Below are 21,238 nucleotides of genomic sequence, written 5' to 3'. Positions count from 1 at the left end.
AGGAAACCCTCCCAGGAAGCTCCAGTGGATCAGCTGGAGATGTCTCAGCGTTTCCTCCACTAAACTGACCGACAGTGGAGGTTTCCATGCCCGATTCTTGACTCGCATGATCTTAGGTGTGACCGTCGAAGATGCTCGAGGAAGAAGGCCGGATATTGAATGTGAATTTCCAGATTGCGAATCCTCTCGCCTCCTCGCTCCTCTGAGAATGTCTCCGCCTCCACCGCACCATGACTGTTGCTCGTCCTCGCCGTGCAGCTCGGCCTTACTGCTGCACCGACCGGAAGAGGACTCGGTCCGGCTGGGCTCCTCTGGAGTCTCACCATTAAGCGCATCACTTCTAGAGTGTGTGTGTGTGTGTGTGTGATTACAACCAGTGTACTCCATGTTCAAACAAAAACCAGCGGGCTACATCAAACACACGTAGAGATCAAATATATAGAAAACTATAAAGGTATATACTGCTTCTGGTTTTGTGTGTTTGGGTTGGGACGACTAGTGACTAGAAAGCGACGTGAAGCGTCTTAAAGTGAGCAGAATACTGTGTACTTGTACACAGCGAGAGGACATACCCCCCCCCCTGCCGTCCGTCGGGGGCTTCAGTGTGGCATGCGGAAGCCGACGGTGGTGGGAAGCAAGTATTTATTAGAGCGCTCATTTTGAATGTAGCTGAAATATAAACTCTAAATGTCAGAAAGTACCTTTTCTGTGAAGCAGCAGCAACGTTGATTTCCTTGCTAGCCTTTTCCGTGATGTTTGAGCTATCGGATCTGCAGTTCTGTACCAGAGCCAGAATGTTTGTACCAGTATTTACAACAATAAAAGACTTGCTGGCTGGGTGTGTAAAAGAATGTCGTGCTTGTGATGATTTTCATCCTGGTTGGCTGAACTGGTTTGAAATGGTTCCAGAAATGTGAATTTTAAATTCATCTAATGTTGTTTCTTGAGTGTGAACATTTAATCATCTAAATTTGATCGCATGTATTTCACTTTTACTATATAAGGCGCAGAGAAATGTGAACGTGGTCTCACAATTGTATCAATACAAATGATTGTTTCTGCTTGTATCAAATAGGGTTTAGTAATACGCTAATAAATATGTGCAACATTTTGTTCAACTGTCGGGAACGTCTATTTAGTGGATTAGAACAGCTTTTTATTTAGTACAACCTTAAATGCTTTGAAACCAAACCGAACATGGGCGCTCTGTCTCGATACAAGGTACCCAGTAATATATCCAGCAGTATTAGCAGTAGAAGAAAACTGCACTCACACACACATCATCCTCAGTGGTTGATATGAACCCCCCCCCCACATACTTCACTGGTTCCCCTCAAAGCACTGTCTCCCTGAAGACCCCAATCAGACTGTGAGGTCGTTCAGGACGATCCAGCCTGGATGCTGCTCTAGAAACAGGTCTGGAGCCCCTTGTTGACCCCTCCCTCGACCCCGCATTACTTATGTTCCCTCGGTATTCTGGGAACTCAATGGCAGCACAGGTGAAGGAGCTCAGGTCCCCACAGCTCTGGAGGTGCAGCAGGCCCGGCCTTCTCCTGAGGGGCCGAGGGAGAGTCTGGGAGGAGGCGCCTGCTGGCTGCTGCTCCTGCTGCTCCTGCTGCTGCTCCTCCTGGCCCAGTTTAGGCTGACTGGGACCAGCATCTGAGTCAGTGAAAACCTGGAAGCAAACAGAATACCTCTGGGTCAGTTTGTGACTTTCTAATGTTCCTGCACGCTCTTGGAGACAGAAGCTGCTCCCCATAAAGGCCGGACCGGCTCGATGCGGTGTCTGGTGCTCCGGTCAGTCATTTTATAGACAAGCATTTAGTAGATTATTGAACTCCTACTTGATCTCGTACCGCTTGTAAACGCTAACCTGCTGCAGTCTCTTACCGGTCACGTCTCCTACCTGCTATGAACTCTGCTGTGACCTCGTACCTGCTCGATGTAGCTGGCACAGCGCACCGCCTCCTCCATGTGCTCCTGGTCTGACTGCAGGACATTCCGTATGCTATCCACCAGCTCCTGGACCTCGGGGGTCAGGCCCCGGGCGTCTGGCTGCTCCAGGATCTTCCTGACCAGCTGCTGCGTGTGTCGGTAGCTCTGGTAGTCCACCATGGAGGAGGGCCGGGGCCGGCGGGGCCTCCTGCTGCTGCCGCTCCGCCGCAGTGTAACCGGACCTTGGATATGGGCAGCCAGTGCTGGCTGTGATGTCTGTGTGGAGGAATCGGTGGTCTGAGGAGAAGGAGCATCACTGCTGCTCTGCACTGCAGCAGACGAGGGAGGGAAGGGGGGCCCACAGATAACCAGAGTAATAGAGTAATCAGAGTAATGTCACATTTTTAATATTTAGAAAACATAAATCCAATGATTCATTTCCAGTTTGAGTCCAGATCTACTAAACAAGAGGACACTGGGGATCATGGTTCTCTGCAACGCTCCGGACCAGTTACCCTAGTCCAGTTACCCTAGTCCAGTTACCCTAGTCCTGTAGCCTGGACTGGTGTCTCCGAGCCCGGTGAACCAATCACCATTCAAACTGCCACCGCCAGTAAACGACCCCCCAATCAATGGGGAGGGTCTAATATAATCTGGATCTTCTTTATTCCAAACCTCAATTACTGACAAACCTCATGAAGATTACTTTTGATTTAGTTACTTAATTAGATTTGTGTTATGTTAACACCTCCAAACTGCAGGTCCACTCCACTCGGGACCTGCAGCAAAGACAGCAGGTCCACTCCACTCGGGACCTGAAGCAAAGACAGCAGGTCCACTCCACTCGGGACCTGCAGCAAAGACAGCAGGTCCACTCCACTCGGGACCTGAAGCAAAGACAGCAGGTCCACTCCACTCGGGACCTGCAGCAAACGCAGCAGGTCCACTCCACTCGGGACCTGAAGCAAACGCAGCAGGTCCACTCCACTCGGGACCTGCAACAAAGACAGCAGGTCCACTCCACTCGGGACCTGCAACAAAGAAAGCAGGTCCACTCCACTCGGGACCTGAAGCAAAGACAGCAGGTCCACTCCACTCGGGACCTGAAGCAAAGACAGCAGGTCCACTCCACTCGGGACCTGCAACAAAGAAAGCAGGTCCACTCCACTCGGGACCTGAAGCAAAGACAGCAGGTCCACTCCACTCGGGACCTGCAGCAAAGACAGCAGGTCCACTCCACTCGGGACCTGAAGCAAACGCAGCAGGTCCACTCCACTCGGGACCTGAAGCAAAGACAGCAGGTCCACTCCACTCGGGACCTGCAGCAAACGCAGCAGGTCCACTCCACTCGGGACCTGAAGCAAAGACAGCAGGTCCACTCCACTCGGGACCTGAAGCAAACGCAGCAGGTCCACTCCACTCGGGACCTGCAACAAAGACAGCAGGTCCACTCCACTCGGGACCTGCAACAAAGAAAGCAGGTCCACTCCACTCGGGACCTGAAGCAAACGCAGCAGGTCCACTCCACTCGGGACCTGCAACAAAGAAAGCAGGTCCACTCCACTCGGGACCTGAAGCAAAGACAGCAGGTCCACTCCACTCGGGACCTGAAGCAAACGCAGCAGGTCCACTCCACTCGGGACCTGCAGCAAACGCAGCAGGAGGAGCTTGGAGTAGAGCCGCTGCTCTTGCACATCGAGAGGAGTCAGCTGAGGTGGCGGGGGCATCTATTCCAGATGCCCCCGGGACACTAGGACACGCTGGAGAGACAATGTCTCTCAGCTGGTCTGGGAACGCCTCTGAAGGAGGTGGCCGGGGAGAGGGAAGTCTGGAAATCCCTGCCTCCACAACCCGTCCCCGGGCAAGCGGTGGAAGATGGATGGATGGATGAAAAAGAGGCCAAACCTTTCGCAGCGATGTTCATCAGCATCGGGTCGCTGCTGGAGCGGTGGAGCCTTGCTTGTTTCCATGGAATCAGAGCCGGAGCGTGACGATGCCGAGGGGGACGCGGAGGAGACTTGGCCTGAGGCAGGACAGCTGGTGATGCCGATGCTATTTGAGGACTCGTGTCTGAGGTTGAAAATAAAAGAATGGACCCGGATGTAATTAGTAGCAGCAGCAGTAGGAGTAGCAGTAGCAGTAGTAGGAGTAGCAGCAGTAGTAGCAGCAGTAGGAGTACAAGTAGTAGCAGTAGCAGTAGTAGGAGTAGCAGCAGTAGTGGCAGCAGTAGGAGTACAAGTAGTGGCAGCAGCAGTAGCAGTAGAAGTAGCAGCAGCAGCAGTAGGAGTAAAAGTAACAGTAGGAGTACAAGTAGTAGCAGCAGCAGTAGAAGTAGCAGTAGCAGGAGTAGAAGTAACAGTAGGAGTAGTAGTAGCAGCAGTAGAAGTAGCAGTAGCAGGAGTAGAAGTAACAGTAGGAGTAGCAGCAGCAGAAGTAGAAGTAACAGTAGGAGTAGTAGTAGCAGTAGCAGCAGTAGTAGTAGCAGCAGCAGTAGAAGTCGCAGTAGCAGCAGTAGAAGTACAAGTAGTAGCAGCAGAAGTAGCAGTAGAAGTAGCAGTAGCAGCAGCAGTAGCAGTAGCAGTAGCAGCAGTAGGAGTAGCAGCAGTAGTAGTAGCAGTAGAAGTTGCAGTAGCAGCAGGAGTAGAAGTAGCAGTAGGAGTCGAAGTAACAGTAGGAGTAGAAGTAACAGTAGGAGTAGAAGTAACAGTAGGTGTAGCAGTAGCAGCAGCAGAAGTAGCAGTAGCAGCAGTAGGAGTAGAAGTAACAGTAGGATTAGCAGTAGCAGCAGCAGAAGTAGCAGTAGGAGTAGAAGTAACAGTAGGATTAGCAGTAGCAGCAGCAGAAGTAGCAGTAGCAGCAGTAAGAGTAGAAGTAACAGTAGGAGTAGTAGTAGCAGTAGCAGCAGTAGTAGTAGCAGCAGCAGCAGCAGTAGAAGTCGCAGTAGCAGCAGTAGAAGTACAAGTAGTAGCAGCAGAAGTAGCAGTAGAAGTAGCAGTAGCAGTAGCAGTAGCAGTAGAAGTAGCAGTAGCAGCAGCAGTAGCAGCAGTAGGAGTAGAAGTAACAGTAGGAGTAGTAGTAGCAGTAGCAGCAGTAGTAGCAGTAGAAGTTGCAGTAGGAGTAGAAGTAGCAGTAGGAGTCGAAGTAACAGTAGGAGTAGTAGTAGCAGTAGCAGCAGTAGGAGTAGAAGTAACAGTAGGAGTAGAAGTAACAGTAGGAGTAGCAGTAGCAGCAGCAGAAGTAGCAGTAGCAGCAGTAGGAGTAGAAGTAACAGTAGGATTAGCAGTAGCAGCAGCAGAAGTAGCAGTAGGAGTAGAAGTAACAGTAGGATTAGCAGTAGCAGCAGCAGAAGTAGCAGTAGCAGCAGTAAGAGTAGAAGTAACAGTAGGATTAGCAGTAGCAGCAGCAGAAGTAGCAGTAGCAGCAGTAGGAGTAGAAGTAACAGTAGGATTGGCAGTAGTAGGAGTAGCAGCAGCAGAAGTAGCAGTAGCAGCAGTAGTAGCAGCAGTAGGAGTAGAAGTAACAGTAGGAGTAGTAGTAGCAGTAGCAGCAGTAGGAGTAGCAGCAGTAGAAGTAGCAGCAGTAGAAGTAGAAGTTTTAGTAGCAGTATGAGTAGAGGTTTTAGTAGCAGTAGCAGTAGAAGTTTTAGTAGCAGTAGTAGTAGTAGTAGAAGTAGCAGTCTCTGTGAGCTCACAGGAAAACAAGAAGCAACAACATGATGACACACCGCTTTCATCTGGCTGACTGATGTCTCACGTTTGATGTTACACAACTATGAGCAGATTAGCTGAGCCGTGCCTTCTTGTAACTTCAGCATTTAACTACATTTATGCAGCAGAGAGCTTGGTGATTTCATGTGTCGACACTCAACAGCATTATCTTCTAGCTGATCAGCAAATCGATTGATCCTACCTAGAACAGAGGCTCCCGGCGGGGGGGCAGTGGGGTCCGTCGTCACCTCAGTCAGTGCAACCTCGACGTGCTGAAATAAACACAAACCCACAATGGCATTGCTGCAGGAAATAGAAAAGCCTGATCTGCAGCCGAATCGCTAATCATCATGCAGCATGCGCTCCTGCATCAGAACGGTGGTCGAGTCAAAGCACGGTAACCATGGTGATGCTGATGGATACTTCTGAGGTGGAAAGACAAACTTGCAAGAACATGCAAGTAAAGGAATATGAGACCGTAAACAGGTTACAGTAAACACGCTACAGGAAACACGCGACAGTAAACACGCTACAGTAAACACGCTACAGGAAACACGTTACAGTAAACACGCTACAGTAAACACGTTACAGGAAACACGTTACAGTAAACACGCTACAGGAAACACGTTACAGGAAACACGTTACAGTAAACACGCTACAGGAAACACGTTACAGGAAACACGCTACAGGAAACACGCTACAGTAAACACGTTACAGTAAACACGCTACAGTAAACACGTTACAGTAAACACGCTACAGGAAACACGTTACAGTAAACACGCTACAGGAAACACGTTACAGGAAACACGCTACAGGAAACACGCTACAGTAAACACGCTACAGGAAACACGCGACAGTAAACACGCTACAGGAAACACGCGACAGTAAACACACTACAGTAAACACGCTACAGGAAACACGTTACAGTAAACACGCTACAGGAAACACGTTACAGTAAACACGCTACAGGAAACACGTTACAGTAAACACGCTACAGGAAACACGCTACAGGAAACACATTACAGGAAACACGTTACAGGAAACACGCTAAAGGAAACACGTTACAGGAAACACGTTACAGGAAACACGCTACAGGAAATACGCTACAGGAAACACGTTACAGTAAACACGCTACAGGAAACACGCTACAGTAAACACGTTACAGTAAACACGCTACAGGAAACACGCTACAGGAAACACGCGACAGTAAACACGCTACAGGAAACACGCTACAGGAAACACGCTACAGGAAACACGTTACAGTAAACACGCTACAGGAAACACCTTACAGGAAACACGTAACAGTAAACACGCTACAGGAAACACGTTACAGGAAACACGTTACAGTAAACACGCTACACGAAACACGTTACAGGAAACACGTTACAGTAAACACGCTACAGGAAACACGCGACAGTAAACACGTTACAGGAAACACGTAACAGTAAACACGCTACAGGAAACAGGTTACAGTAAACAGGTTACAGGAAACACACTACAGGAAACACGTTACAGTAAACACGTTACAGTAAACACGCTACAGGAAACACGCTACAGGAAACACGCTACAGTAAACACGCTACAGGAAACACGCTATAGTAAACACGCTATAGTAAACAGGTTACAGTAAACACGCTACAGTAAACACGTTACAGTAAACACGCTACAGTAAACAGGTTACAGTAAACACGATACAGTAAACACGCTACAGGAAACACGCTACAGTAAACACGCTACAGTAAACAGGTTACAGGAAACACGCTACAGTAAACACGATACAGTAAACACGCTACAGGAAACACGCTACAGTAAACACGCTACAGTAAACAGGTTACAGGAAACACGCTACAGTAAACACGCTACAGTAAACAGGTTACAGTAAACACGATACAGTAAACACGCTACAGTAAACACGCTACAGTAAACACGCTACAGTAAACATGCTACAGTAAACAGGTTACAGTAAACAGGTTACAGTAAACATGCTACAGTAAACACGATACAGTAAACACGCTACAGTAAACACGCTACAGTAAACACGCTACAGTAAACAGGTTACAGTAAACACGTTACAGTAAACACGCTACAGTAAACACGCTACAGTAAACACGCTACAGTAAACAGGTTACAGTAAACAGGATACAGTAAACACGCTACAGTAAACACCTTACAGTAAACACGCTACAGGAAACACGTTACAGTAAACACCTTACAGTAAACACGCTACAGTAAACACGTTACAGTAAACAGGATACAGTAAACACGATACAGTAAACACGCTACAGTAAACACGTTACAGTAAACAGGATACAGTAAACAGGTTACAGTAAACAGGATACAGTAAACAGGTTACAGTAAACACGCTACAGTAAACATGCTACAGTAAACATGCTACAGTAAACAGGTTACAGTAAACACGCTACAGTAAACACGCTACAGTAAACACACCTTACAGGTAAAAATTTTCACATCTTACAAAAATGCAATTTGAATAATAATGTTATGCCAGAGTTCACTCTACCTGTGTGACTGCATTGGTGGAGCTCCCAGCAATAACCTCATATGGGGGTGGGGGGTCCAACGGGCAGAAGACCTCCACCCCTTTGATCCGGGCACCGTAAATATGAGGGAGGGGAATCACACTGTCCCCAAGCATCCTGAAACAGTCACACAACAGGTGCACTGGTTTTAAGCAGCAGTACCATCCATCCATCCATGGAATTTAACCCGGAACCTTCTTGCTGTGAAGCAACAGCACTACCCACTGCGCTACAGTGAAACCAATTGATCTATTGTATTTGAGAGCATTCTGTGGCGTGTCAGGACCGTAACAATGCACAGAGTGTGTGTGTGTGTGTGTGTGTGTGTGTGCGTGTTACCGTCGGGCCAGGCGTGGTGTGTATGAGTAGAAGGTAGAGAAATAGGAGGGGGGAGGAGCCGGTTCCACAAACTCGTCTGGATCTGGGACCGGTGCGGGCTCCTCCCTCTCTTCCACCATGGCCCTGGGCTCATCCTATCAGAGAGCAGGGACAGGTGACATCACACGTTGCGTCCCGCTGCTGGATCACGCGTGTGGTAGCAGTCTGGATGCGTGTGGACAGGAGACTGACACAGAGGCTCTCAAAATTAAACAGTTCTCTGCTTCTTATTAGAAAAGACTTTAGGAAACAGCAAGAAACTGAAACATCCTGGACATGGATGATAAGCACGTCTAAATGATCAGGGGAGATGCTTCCAATTCAAGCCTCATTATCTCTGATCTCCTGTTCAGATCTGGTAAAACGACCTTATCTGGATCTGCTGGGAACAGATCTGTCATCTGAACAGCAGACATTTATATTTTATTTAGCCCTTATTTAACCAGGAAGTCCTGCTGAGATTAGAAGTCTGTTACAAGAGAGACCTGCCCGAGGTAGCAGCCGAAGTGACAACGTGGGAACCATTATGAGACAGGTGCATGACCAAGAACTGAAACGGCAGGGTACACCCCGGAGGCGTCACCAGCGCACCGTGGAGCACCAACCCGTAGTAGGTGTGAGCATACCAGGCAAGGCGCTCTCGCACTGAAGATCTGCAGGTACCTCAGGGCGGCGGCCATCAGGCACACGGCTGTGGTCAGAGCATTCAGAGCGCACAGCGCAAACAACACTTTCTGGGGGGGAGAAAGAACCAGTCAGTTCAAACAGCAGATCAAGGTGCGTTTAACAGCTGCTCTAATGCGTTTCAGTTGTCCCGGAGCCAACCGTTACCGTTACCGTCACCGACCAGCCGATTCTTCATTGGCTGTGTCAGCAAGAACGAAAAAAGAATTTCAGCAATGATGGAACAGGGACAGGCGCTCGGGCTTTTTGGTTCTACCTTCAGGAGGATCCTCATGGTGCTGCAGGAGTGAGCGGGGTGGAGCTCCAGCAGCTCGTCCTCGGGGCATTTAGAGGGGGGGGAGAGGGAGCAGCAGTAGCACACGTCTCCAGTCTCACTCTGGACACACACACAGACACACAGACACACACACACACAGACACACACAGACACACACAGACAGACACACAGACACACAGACACAGACACACAGACACACAGACACAGACACACAGACACACAGACACACAGACAGACACACAGACACACAGACACACAGACACACACACAGACACACACAGACACACGCACACGCACACGCACACAGACACACAGGCACACACACGCACAGACACACACGCACACACACACACACACAGACACACACACACAGACACAGACACAGGCACACACACGCACAGACACACACACACACACACACACACACACACACACACACACAGGCACAATGAAGCTTACACAAATACTGCAAATAATAATATAATTGTCAAATCTTACTATTAAACTAAACTAAACCTTTTTTTTCTCATAATAATTAAGCTTGTAATGTTTGCATTTAGCTCATCACAATGACGCCATCAATCAATTCGCCTCCTACTGACCCTTCATGTAACACCAGCATGCCGCCGGCGACCTGGGAACGAGAGGTCGGCTACGGGTAGCCGTCCACTTACGACCGATGCTCCGGTTGGCAGTTCGACTTTTCGACTAATCTAATCTCTAACTTTACTGTTTCTGTATTGCCTTTTTACAAAACCCGTTTTTATGCGTTGAGCTTTTTGTGCTCGAGTTTTTGGTGGTGAAATATTGATTGGCTGTCATTGTGTTTGGGCTTGTTTAGCACAAGCTGATAGGCTCCCATTGTAGGTGGGCGGGACAAGGTGAGGAACGCAAAGCACCCAGTTGCGAGTGTAGCCACAGCTAACGTTAGCACTGCTAACCTAGCAATTTAGCTAGCCTTAGCAAAGCTCTTCACCAAGCTAAGCTGGAGGAGACACCCCGCGTCTGGTCAGAGTAGCGTCCATGTCCTCTGTAGCCTGAAGTGATTGATTGATTGATTGATTGATTAGTTCAGCACTTTATTCTGTGATGATGAACAATGTTATTGTTGATGTGCTAACTTAGAGCGCTGTGATTGATGGGTCTGTGTTATTTTATATTAACTGAAGCAGAGGAAAAGCAACAAGTTCAGTGTTCAATACTTGTATTGATCACAAAATAGTTTTTACTGATTTTTGATATGTTAACTTGCAGCACTTTATGCTTTATGCTGATGCTTTATTTTATTTTCTAATTATTTGGAGGTTGACAACAGAACTCAGCAATACTCCCCCTGGTGGTGGAAACTAAACATTGCAGGCGGCACTGAGGACGAGTCGCAGATACAGCAGAATGTAAATGTCTGAATCTGTTCAAGTCTGTTAAAAACAATAAAAAACTTTATAAAACTACTTCGTAATAAATCTTTTTTTTTTATCTGCCACGATAATGTAATGAATTTAAATAAATATACCTCAAGTTGAGGCCTTTTCTCAGCAATTTTTCAGCAAGATTAAAAAATAGATTAATTAGATTAATGAATTTAACCTTTATTTAACCATAAAAGTTAATGATGCAAACTCCTCACAGAAAGGGCCCAAGCTGGAATAGAACCTGTGACCTTCTTACTGTGAGACAACAGCACTAACCACTGCGCCACCCTGGTGGTAAAGTAAGGTGTTCTGTCTGGTGTTTGAAATCAACTCTGATGAATCCTAATCGTCTCTTCCTTGTAAATCATCAAGGTGGCTGTAAAATGTGTGTGAAAGGTTAATGTTGAGAACCAGTAAGAACTTCCCAGGCCTCGTCTCGATTTGTCTCCAGTGACTGTTTTAACGTGGGAAACATCACAGCAGGAAGCATCGTGACGTTCCCAGACAGAGAATCCAGAAGCTCTTCAGATGATACCAGTAAGAGCCTCACCAGCTGGCAGCTGGTCATACTGGAAACCAGCTGGGCTCCCTGGCAGCACAGGATGAAGCCAGCCAGATTCAGGAGGACACACACCACAGACAGCAGGACAAACACGTTGACCTGGAAACGTAGGAACAGGGAAGGGGAGGCGGATTATTGTGGGTCGGACCCTGTGGGAGAAGCAACACTGAATAAATGCAGGTAATCGAGGTACGGATCAATTACTGAAGGGAATATTTAATAAGGCCTGATTCTATTTCCTGGTAATTCACTGAACCGACTTCTGAATTTACTGTTGCTCTCCTTTCAGCACCGGCAGCAGGACAGAAGCGTATCGTCATGGAGATACGATACACACCCTGAGTGTTGTGCTACTGTACAGGAGATACAGAACCTTTGACCTTTGTGTTCAAACGAGCAGCATGTGTGTATCGCAATGAGAGAGTAACAGATTAAACACAACTCTCCACCTGCCGACGTGAAATAGAACGCGCTGCAATGTGCTGTGCGTATCAGGCGTAGCCCCGGCAGCGACAGGGCGGTGGTGTGTCCAGTCACGGCGGGGAAATGCTTCACCAATAGAACAGAAACATCACCAGGGTGTGAGAACGAGACGCAGCCCAGGGGGCGGCGGCGTGCCGAGGGCTAGAGCCGTGCTGCCAGCATTCAAGCCAACCCACTAATCAAACACGTCATGATTGGCTGATTCATTTGAAAGGGAATCTGTGTTTTCCAGGACGCCTGAGCGCCACGACTCAGCGATTCAGCGCCGGTCTCTGCCGATAGACGGCTGCTGTGATCAATAACCTGATCACTCTCTCCCGTCTCCAGATTTGTATTACCCTCCATTCCAGCCTGACTTAAACATCAGAATGATTCCCGTCACGTTTCAACGCAGCCTCAGAGCCCGGATAAATGCAGAGGACTGAGCAGGAAGTAAAGCTGCACCAGTCGACTCGGAGGTCGGCTTGCTGGGGCGAGTCCCGGCGGGGCGAGCCGGGCGAGAGGAGAAGAAGAAGAAATAAAAGCAGAGCGGCGACGTTTAAAAATGGAGAGAACTAACAAAGCAGAGATTTAACCAAAGTTTACATAAACACTCACAAAGGTCCTGTAGACACGCAAGTAACGGCGCGATGGGCAGCGCCCTACACGCCGCACGAAAGCTCCGGTGCCTTGCTCAAGGGCAATGCTCAATGCTCATTTAATTCTGTCAACTGGTACAGGTGGAGTCAAATGTACATGCTGTAAACCAGGGGAGGGCAAACATTTTGACTCGCGGGCCACAATAGGTTGTAAAATTTGACAGAGGGGCCGGACCAAGAACAGATGGATGAAGTATTTGTGTGAGCTAATATAAATGACACATGAAAGCTATTGCATTAAAGGATTTGGCCTTTTACAGGTAGCATTACAGGGAAAAGGTCAAATGTATGAGGTTTAATTATAATAAAACTTTATTTAATGATATAATTTGGACAAGTTTGGCGGGCCGGATTAAAAAGACCAACGGGCCGCATATGGCCCCCGGGCCTGGGTTTGCCCATGCCTGCTGTAAACCCTAAGGTACAGGGAGTCAAATGTACACGCTGTAAACCCTAAGGTACAGGGAGTCAAATGTACATGCTGTAAACCCTAAGGTACAGGTGGAGTCAAATGTACATGCTGTAAACCCTAAGGTACAGGTGGAGTCAAATGTACACGCTGTAAACCCTAAGGTACAGGGAGTCAAATGTACACGCTGTAAACCCTAAGGTACAGGGAGTCAAATGTACACGCTGTAAACCCTAAGGTACAGGGAGTCAAATGTACACGCTGTAAACCCTAAGGTACAGGGAGTCAAATGTACACGCTGTAAACCCTAAGGTACAGGGAGTCAAATGTACACGCTGTAAACCCTAAGGTACAGGGAGTCAAATGTACACGCTGTAAACCCTAAGGTACTGGTACCGGTGGAGTCAAATGTACATGCTGTAAACCCTAAGGTACAGGGAGTCAAATGTACATGCTGTAAACCCTAAGGTACTGGTGTAGTCAAATGTACATGCTGTAAACCCTAAGGTACAGGTGGAGTCAAATGTACACGCTGTAAACCCTAAGGTACAGGTGGAGTCAAATGTACATGCTGTAAACCCTAAGGTACAGGGAGTCAAATGTACATGCTGTAAACCCTAAGGTACAGGGAGTCAAATGTACATGCTGTAAACCCTAAGGTACAGGTGGAGTCAAATGTACACGCTGTAAACCCTAAGGTTCTGGTACTGGTGGAGTCAAATGTACACGCTGTAAACCCTAAGGTACAGGGAGTCAAATGTACACGCTGTAAACCCTAAGGTTCTGGTACTGGTGGAGTCAAATGTACATGCTGTAAACCCTAAGGTACTGGTACAGGTGGAGTCAAATGTACATGCTGTAAACCCTAAGGTACTGCTACAGGTGGAGTCAAATGTACATGCTGTAAACCCTAAGGTACAGGTGGAGTCAAATGTACACGCTGTAAACCCTAAGGTACAGGTGGAGTCAAATGTACACGCTGTAAACCCTAATAGTCCGGCGGCTTAGCAAAATTATGGGGACACGGCAGATAAAAGCACCAAATTTTTTTTATGTGCTCTACATCACCATAGCTTTCAATTTTTGGTGGGAGCCGCCTCATCAAGATGGCGGATGGCGGCCATATTGGATTTCCGCCGTGTAAAATCTGTAAATGCCAATATCTCGGCTTCCAAGCCACTTAGAAGGTCAATCTTGGTGTCAAAGTATACATTTTCTGAGTCAGGGAATGCATTAAAGCTATTGAGAATACCACTAGATGATTATTTCTGCAGAGGTCAAATAAATTATGTTCATTCTGGCAATGTATGCATCATTTTCAACTCGATTCCTAAGCAGCTGGACATAAATGAATGACATACATGAATTGAACTTGATTTGCTTCACTTTTTAGCATAAAGTATTATTACATATATAATCAAATTATCTGTTAGGCCAGGGGTCAGGAACCTCTGGCTCTTTTGATGGCTGCACCTGGCTCGCGGACAAATGTTCAATTATAAAAAATATTTTTTCGTTACACTCCTTTGCGCAAACCGGCGACTAGAAAGCCGGTTCGCTATGAGGCAGTGATCAGAGGAAGTCCGGTTTATATACGGCGTTCTGCTCACTGGGAAAGGGACAAACGCCGATTGATAGCGGGTCGATCTGCGTTCAAAAACAGTCAAACCAGTTGTTGTGTCTATCTATCTATCTATCTATCGCCTAGGCAACGCAGATGAGGCAGAGACACTGTTCAAGTGGGGTTGCTGCATTTTGCTGTCGAAAATAGCGGTCGATGTGCGCACCTGCAAAAGGGTCCGCACAACGGCCGGTTGTGAGATCAGGAAGTAAACTTCCCTTGTTTTAATTGCGTTGTCGGCTCGCTAATTTTAGAAGATGGCTGAAAGAAAAAAAGACGAGGAGAATCGTACTTTTCACTTTGTAGTCACGAAGCCATCAGCAAAACCACGCAGCACCAGAAGTCGCATTAATGGTAAGAAATATCCATCATTGATTAGCAACAGCATAACAATGTTATTCAAAAGAATTCAGAGACTTGTATTTAGTTTTAAACATATTTTATGGCTCTCACGGAATGACATTTAATAATATGTGGTGTTCATGGCTCTCTCAGCCAAAAAGGTTCCCGACCCCTGTGTTAGACCGTGCTTGTTTTCAGACCCAAATGCGCGACACAGGAGGCAGTGGAACAGTTCAAAACCTGGAGGGGATTTAATTATAAAAGGTGAGGTACAGAAGGGGCAGAGCAAATATCTGAGTCGTGAGACAGGCAAGGGTCAGGAACCATAACATTATATGTCACATTTGCAACTGCAAAGCTCTGTGCATTTCCAGTGTGCCTTCCTACATGAGCACCTTGCACCACAGCCACATTTGATCAGTTCAGCGCAGGCTTTTGGAGCCATTGGTAGAATGCTCCACACTGGAAGCCAGACCTGGCTGTCTCCATTCAATGTCCATCCACAACCGTCTGGATTGGGTGTGGCTGCTGGGCCAGTTCAGATGTTGCCCAGATCCCAGACTGGTAGGCAACTCGCTTCAAGTGCTGCAGCATTGAATCCTGTGTTCCATCGTTCTGTTCTTCTGGCAGAACAACTCTGTCCTTGCTTCATTGACAGATTCCCAGTGGATGCAATCTTCATGGAGAGGAAGGTGAAGAGTTCCTGCTTGTTCATCGGGTCACGCAGGAAATCTGGCCAATTCCCTGGCAGCTTGTTCTGACCAGCCACCTTCCGTCGTATCCCTTTGCCTCGCTTCTCCCTTATTGACTCTTTTATGCTGCTGGTGATGTAAGTGTCCCAAACCACGTCAACGCTTTTGGAGGTCTCCAAGTGCTTCATGATGTGGGGAACAGGAACAAAGACACAACTGGCATATTCGTCGAATGTGGTAATGTTGGTAGTGGACAGGAAGTGCACAACAGCGGCACCGTCGAGTACTTTGACATCCAGAGTACCTGGAGTTTCCTGTTGTGTCTTCTGTGTCAGAACAATTAGCAGATCTGACTTCTTTCCCAGCCGTAGTTTCCCTCTGTCAGATAGAGAGGGAGGGTTTGGATGGTTTTCGTGCTTAAAGAAGGTGCTCATGTCCCCCTCTCTGTGTTGCATGGCTGTATATAATTGGGAGAAGAGTGCCTCATCATCCTTCAATATTGATATCTGCCCTGCCTGCTTGGTCTTGATCTTGGGTGTTGGGCATCTAAAGAGAGGCAGTGAGTTCGTTTTGATGGGCTCGTGAATGGAGTGTGTGCGGTCCCTGATCACTGTGTCGTGCATTTGGGTCTGAAAACAAGCACGGTCTAACAGATAATTTGATTATACATGTAATAATACTTTATGCTAAAAAGTGAAGCAAATCAAGTTCAATCCATGCATGTCATCCATTTATGTCCAGCTGCTTAGGAATCGAGTTGAAAACGATGCATACATTGCCAGAATGAACATAATTTATTTGACCTCTGCAGAAATAATCATCTAGTGGTATTCTCAATAGCTTTAATGCATTCCCTGACTCAGAAAATGTATACTTTGACACCAAGATTGACCTTCTAAGTGGCTTGGAAGCCGAGATATTGGCATTTACAGATTTTACACGGCGGAAATCCAATATGGCCGCCATCCGCCATCTTGACGAGGCGGCTCCCACCAAAAATTGAAAGCTATGGTGATGTAGAGCACATAAAAAAAAATTGGTGCTTTTATCCACCGTGTCCCCATTTTACTCAAATCTGGTCCTAAGCCACCGCACTATAAGGTACAGGTGGAGTCAAATGTACACGCTTTGCATAGAAATTTGTGACAGAAGAATATATATCTATATATGATCTAATTCTGTTCATGATCATTCTATTTTAGACTATGCGTTACCTGCATGGACCCACAACATAATGTCACACCTGCCTACAGGTGGGAGTCGATATCAGAGACGTCTATGAACACTGAGTGGACTGAACGCAAGCCTGGAGTCAGCGCAGCGTTCTCACCAGCAGCAGCATGGGTCTCCTCCAGGTCGTTAGTCCGACGACGCCCGACAGGATGACCTGAAACACACGACAAGAACGCCGCGGTGAGATCGGCCCCTCCCCAGAGCAGCCCCGGGAACACCCCCATGCTCCTGAGCTGAACGGGAGCCAGGAACATCCGAGCGGGTTCCGTGGGCTCGCTCGGCCGTCCTGAGTCTGTGGTGCGTTAACGCGGTCATTTGAATGCAAAACTTTATTTATATATATTTGAATCAGAATTGGGCCCTAAATGTAGTATTTTGCTTTAAAGGTCCCGTATTATGAAAAACCCACGTTCCCACGTTCCTACACTATTCTGGTGATTCTGATTCCTGATCAAGGGACGCTGTCCTGCAGCATCTGTTTGAGACAGAAATGAGGGACGCTGTCCTGCAGCATCTGTGTGAGACAGAAATGAGGGACGCTGTCCTGCAGCATCTGTGTGAGACAGAAATGAGGGACGCTGTCCTGCAGCATCTGTTTGAGACAGAAATGAGGGACGCTGTCCTGCAGCGTCTGTTTGAGACAGAAATGAGGGACGCTGTCCTGCAGCATCTGTTTGAGACAGGAATGAGGGACGCTGTCCTGCAGCATCTGCTTGAGACAGAAATGAGGGACGCTGTCCTGCAACATCCGTTTGAGACAGAAATGAGGGACGCGGTCCTGCAGCATCTGTTTGAGACAGAAATGAGGGACTCTGTCCTGCAGCGTCTGTTTGAGACAGAAATGAGGGACGCTGTCCTGCAGCATCTGTTTGAGACAGAAATGAGGGACGCTGTCCTGCAGCGTCTGTTTGAGACAGAAATGAGGGACGCTGTCCTGCAGCATCTGTTTGAGACAGGAATGAGGGACGCTGTCCTGCAGCATCTGCTTGAGACAGAAATGAGGGACGCTGTCCTGCAACATCCGTTTGAGACAGAAATGAGGGACGCGGTCCTGCAGCATCTGTTTGAGACAGAAATGAGGGACGCTGTCCTGCAGCATCTGCTTGAGACAGAAATGAGGGACGCTGTCCTGCAGCATCTGTTTGAGACAGAAATGAGGGACGCTGTCCTGCAACATCCGTTTGAGACAGAAATGAGGGACGCGGTCCTGCAGCATCTGTTTGAGACAGAAATGAGGGACGCTGTCCTGCAGCATCTGCTTGAGACAGAAATGAGGGACGCTGTCCTGCAACATCCGTTTGAGACAGAAATGAGGGACGCGGTCCTGCAGCATCTGTTTGAGACAGAAATGAGGGACGCTGTCCTGCAGCATCTGTTTGAGACAGAAATGAGGGACGCTGTCCTGCAACATCCGTTTGAGACAGAAATGAGGGACGCGGTCCTGCAGCATCTGTTTGAGACAGAAATGAGGGACGCTGTCCTGCAACATCCGTTTGAGACAGAAATGAGGGACGCGGTCCTGCAGCATCTGTTTGAGACAGAAATGAGGGACGCTGTCCTGCAGCATCTGTGTGAGACAGAAATGAGGGACGCTGTCCTGCAGCATCTGCTTGAGACAGAAATGAGGGACGCTGTCCTGCAGCATCTGTTTGAGACAGAAATGAGGGACGCTGTCCTGCAGCATCTGTTTGAGACAGAAATGAGGGACGCTGTCCTGCAGCATCCGTTTGAGACAGAAATGAGGGACGCTGTCCTGCAGCATCTGTTTGAGACAGAAATGAGGGACGCTGTCCTGCAACATCCGTTTGAGACAGAAATGAGGGACGCGGCCCTGCAGCATCTGTTTGAGACAGAAATGAGGGACGCTGTCCTGCAGCATCTGTTTGAGACAGAAATGAGGGACGCTGTCCTGCAACATCCGTTTGAGACAGAAATGAGGGACGCGGTCCTGCAGCATCTGTTTGAGACAGAAATGAGGGACGCTGTCCTGCAACATCCGTTTGAGACAGAAATGAGGGACGCGGTCCTGCAGCATCTGTTTGAGACAGAAATGAGGGACGCTGTCCTGCAGCATCTGTTTGAGACAGAAATGAGGGACGCTGTCCTGCAACATCCGTTTGAGACAGAAATGAGGGACGCGGTCCTGCAACATCCGTTTGAGACAGAAATGAGGGAGGCTGTCCTGCAACATCCGTTTGAGACAGAAATGAGGGACGCGGTCCTGCAGCATCTGTTTGAGACAGAAATGAGGGACGCTGTCCTGCAGCATCTGTGTGAGACAGAAATGAGGGACGCTGTCCTGCAGCATCTGTTTGAGACAGAAATGAGGGACGCTGTCCTGCAGCGTCTGTTTGAGACAGGAATGAGGGACGCTGTCCTGCAGCATCTGTTTGAGACAGACATGAGGGACGCTGTCCTGCAGCATCTGAGACAGAAATGAGGGACGCTGTCCTGCAGCATCTGAGACCGAAATGAGGGACGCTGTCCTGCAGCATCTGTGTGAGACAGAAATGAGGGACGCTGTCCTGCAGCATCTGTTTGAGACAGAAATGAGGGACGCTGTCCTGCAGCATCTGTGTGAGACAGAAATGAGGGACGCTGTCCTGCAGCATCTGTGTGAGACAGAAATGAGGGACGCTGTCCTGCAGCATCTGTTTGAGACAGAAATGAGGGACGCTGTCCTGCAGCATCTGGTTGAGACAGAAATGAGGGACGCTGTCCTGCAGCATCTGTTTGAGACAGAAATGAGGGACGCTGTCCTGCAGCATCTGTTTGAGACAGAAATGAGGGACGCTGTCCTGCAGCATCTGTTTGAGACAGACATGAGGGACGCTGTCCTGCAGCATGAGACAGAAATGAGGGACGCTGTCCTGCAGCATCTGTTTGCTATTTTGACAAAAACCTTTACAGATATTTCATGTGCGTTTGTGAACTGCAATACTTTGTGGATAAAGAGTATAATATGTACGATACAATCTCTTGTAGCGTTTATTTTATTTTATTTTCTCTGATCTGATCACACACTGCTGCTGCTGGTAAACAGAGGCAGCTGCAGAATAAAGGTTCTATAATCTATAATCTATAATCATCTGGACGTCCCAGATGAAGCGCAGGCCTCCATCCCAACCCGCACAGTACTCACAGTACTGTAAAAGTACTGCCGCGGGTCCGCTCCGTGTTGACAGCTCTGTTCTGTCGTCACATCCGGTTTCTCCCGTTGGTAAATATGGAAATAAACCCCATTTCTCTCCGCGGGGCTGAACCGTGTGCCGGATCGGTTCCGCGGCGGCGGACTTACCGAGGAGCCCGCCCAGAACGGGCAGGAGTTTCTGATGGAGGTCGAGCTGCTGAGGGACACCGCTCCGAAGGACAGAGCCACCATGGAGCCGCCGAGCAGCAGCTGCAACAAGCCCAGGGAGAGCAGCGGCCGCCGCGGCAGCAGCAGCCGCGACCCGCCGCCCGCCATCCTGGAGGAGGCGGACAAGCCGCGGGCTCGGCCGAGCTGCGGAGCCGCGTTGACAGGACAGCAAGAGCCCGGCAGCAGCACCGGGAGCGACATGTCGACAGGCCGGAGTCCTTCAGACCGTCCCCGCCATGATGGAGGAGGGTTTTAAATAACCCGAGCCGGGCTGCAGGGCTGCAGGGCTCGGATCCACTTTCACATAGTTGGGCTGCGGGCTCGGGAAGTCCGGACGGGGAGGGAGGGGTCGTGTGGGACAGGACTGGAGGGGGACACCGTCCTGGAATAAAATACGAACGTGTATTCTCACGTCCTGGAATAAAATACAAACGTGTATTCTCACGTCCTGGAATAAAATACAAACGTGTATTCTCATGTCCTGGAATAAAATACAAACGTGTATTCTCATGTCCTGGAATAAAATACAAACGTGTATTCTCATGTCCTGTAATGTACCAATAGTACCTCAGTGTCGTGTGTCAGACACTGAGGTACCATTGACCAGCGGTCCCCAACCTCTTTTGCTCCACGGCCCGGTTTCATTGAGACAATATTTTCACGGACCGGCCCTCATTCGCTCGATAATCGTTATTGACGCAGCCGTCCTGGCGTCGTCTAATAATAAATCATCCCACTGGTCTTACGTTTATTTATTTATTTATTTATTTATTTGAAAGGATAAAACCCCTTGAGATGAAACCATCTCGTTTTCAAGGGGGTCCTAAATCAAAACAAAACATAGACAGAAATAACAGCAGTGCAAACATGAAAGAACAACCTCAACAACAACAAAAAAAAAATACTCTCTTTTTACACTCAAACACACATCCACACTCAAACTGCACACATACAAACATTCACACGT

General features: G+C 48.2%; 1 protein-coding gene across 1 annotated transcript; it reads right to left on the bottom strand.

Moving 5' to 3' along the window:
• Nucleotides 1-1,144: 1,144 nt before the first annotated feature.
• On the bottom strand, nt 1,145-21,002 carry fam189a2 (family with sequence similarity 189 member A2). The gene is made up of 11 exons (XM_068738436.1): nt 20,212-21,002; nt 17,011-17,067; nt 11,484-11,594; nt 9,501-9,620; nt 9,187-9,294; nt 8,522-8,655; nt 8,164-8,299; nt 5,845-5,914; nt 3,841-4,005; nt 1,936-2,264; nt 1,145-1,675 (listed from the first exon to the last, which is right to left on the bottom strand). Exons 1-11 carry the CDS (start codon nt 20,470-20,472, stop codon nt 1,334-1,336), a joined length of 1,833 nt encoding a protein of 610 aa, XP_068594537.1. The 5' UTR covers nt 20,473-21,002; the 3' UTR covers nt 1,145-1,333.
• Between the last annotated feature and the right edge of the window lie 236 nt (nt 21,003-21,238).

This window comes from Brachionichthys hirsutus, chromosome 4 (assembly GCF_040956055.1).
Source record: "Brachionichthys hirsutus isolate HB-005 chromosome 4, CSIRO-AGI_Bhir_v1, whole genome shotgun sequence".
Taxonomy (NCBI): Eukaryota; Metazoa; Chordata; class Actinopteri; order Lophiiformes; family Brachionichthyidae; genus Brachionichthys; species Brachionichthys hirsutus.
The sequence above is the reverse complement of the archived record's forward strand: the minus strand, read 5'-3'. Positions and strand labels throughout refer to the sequence as shown.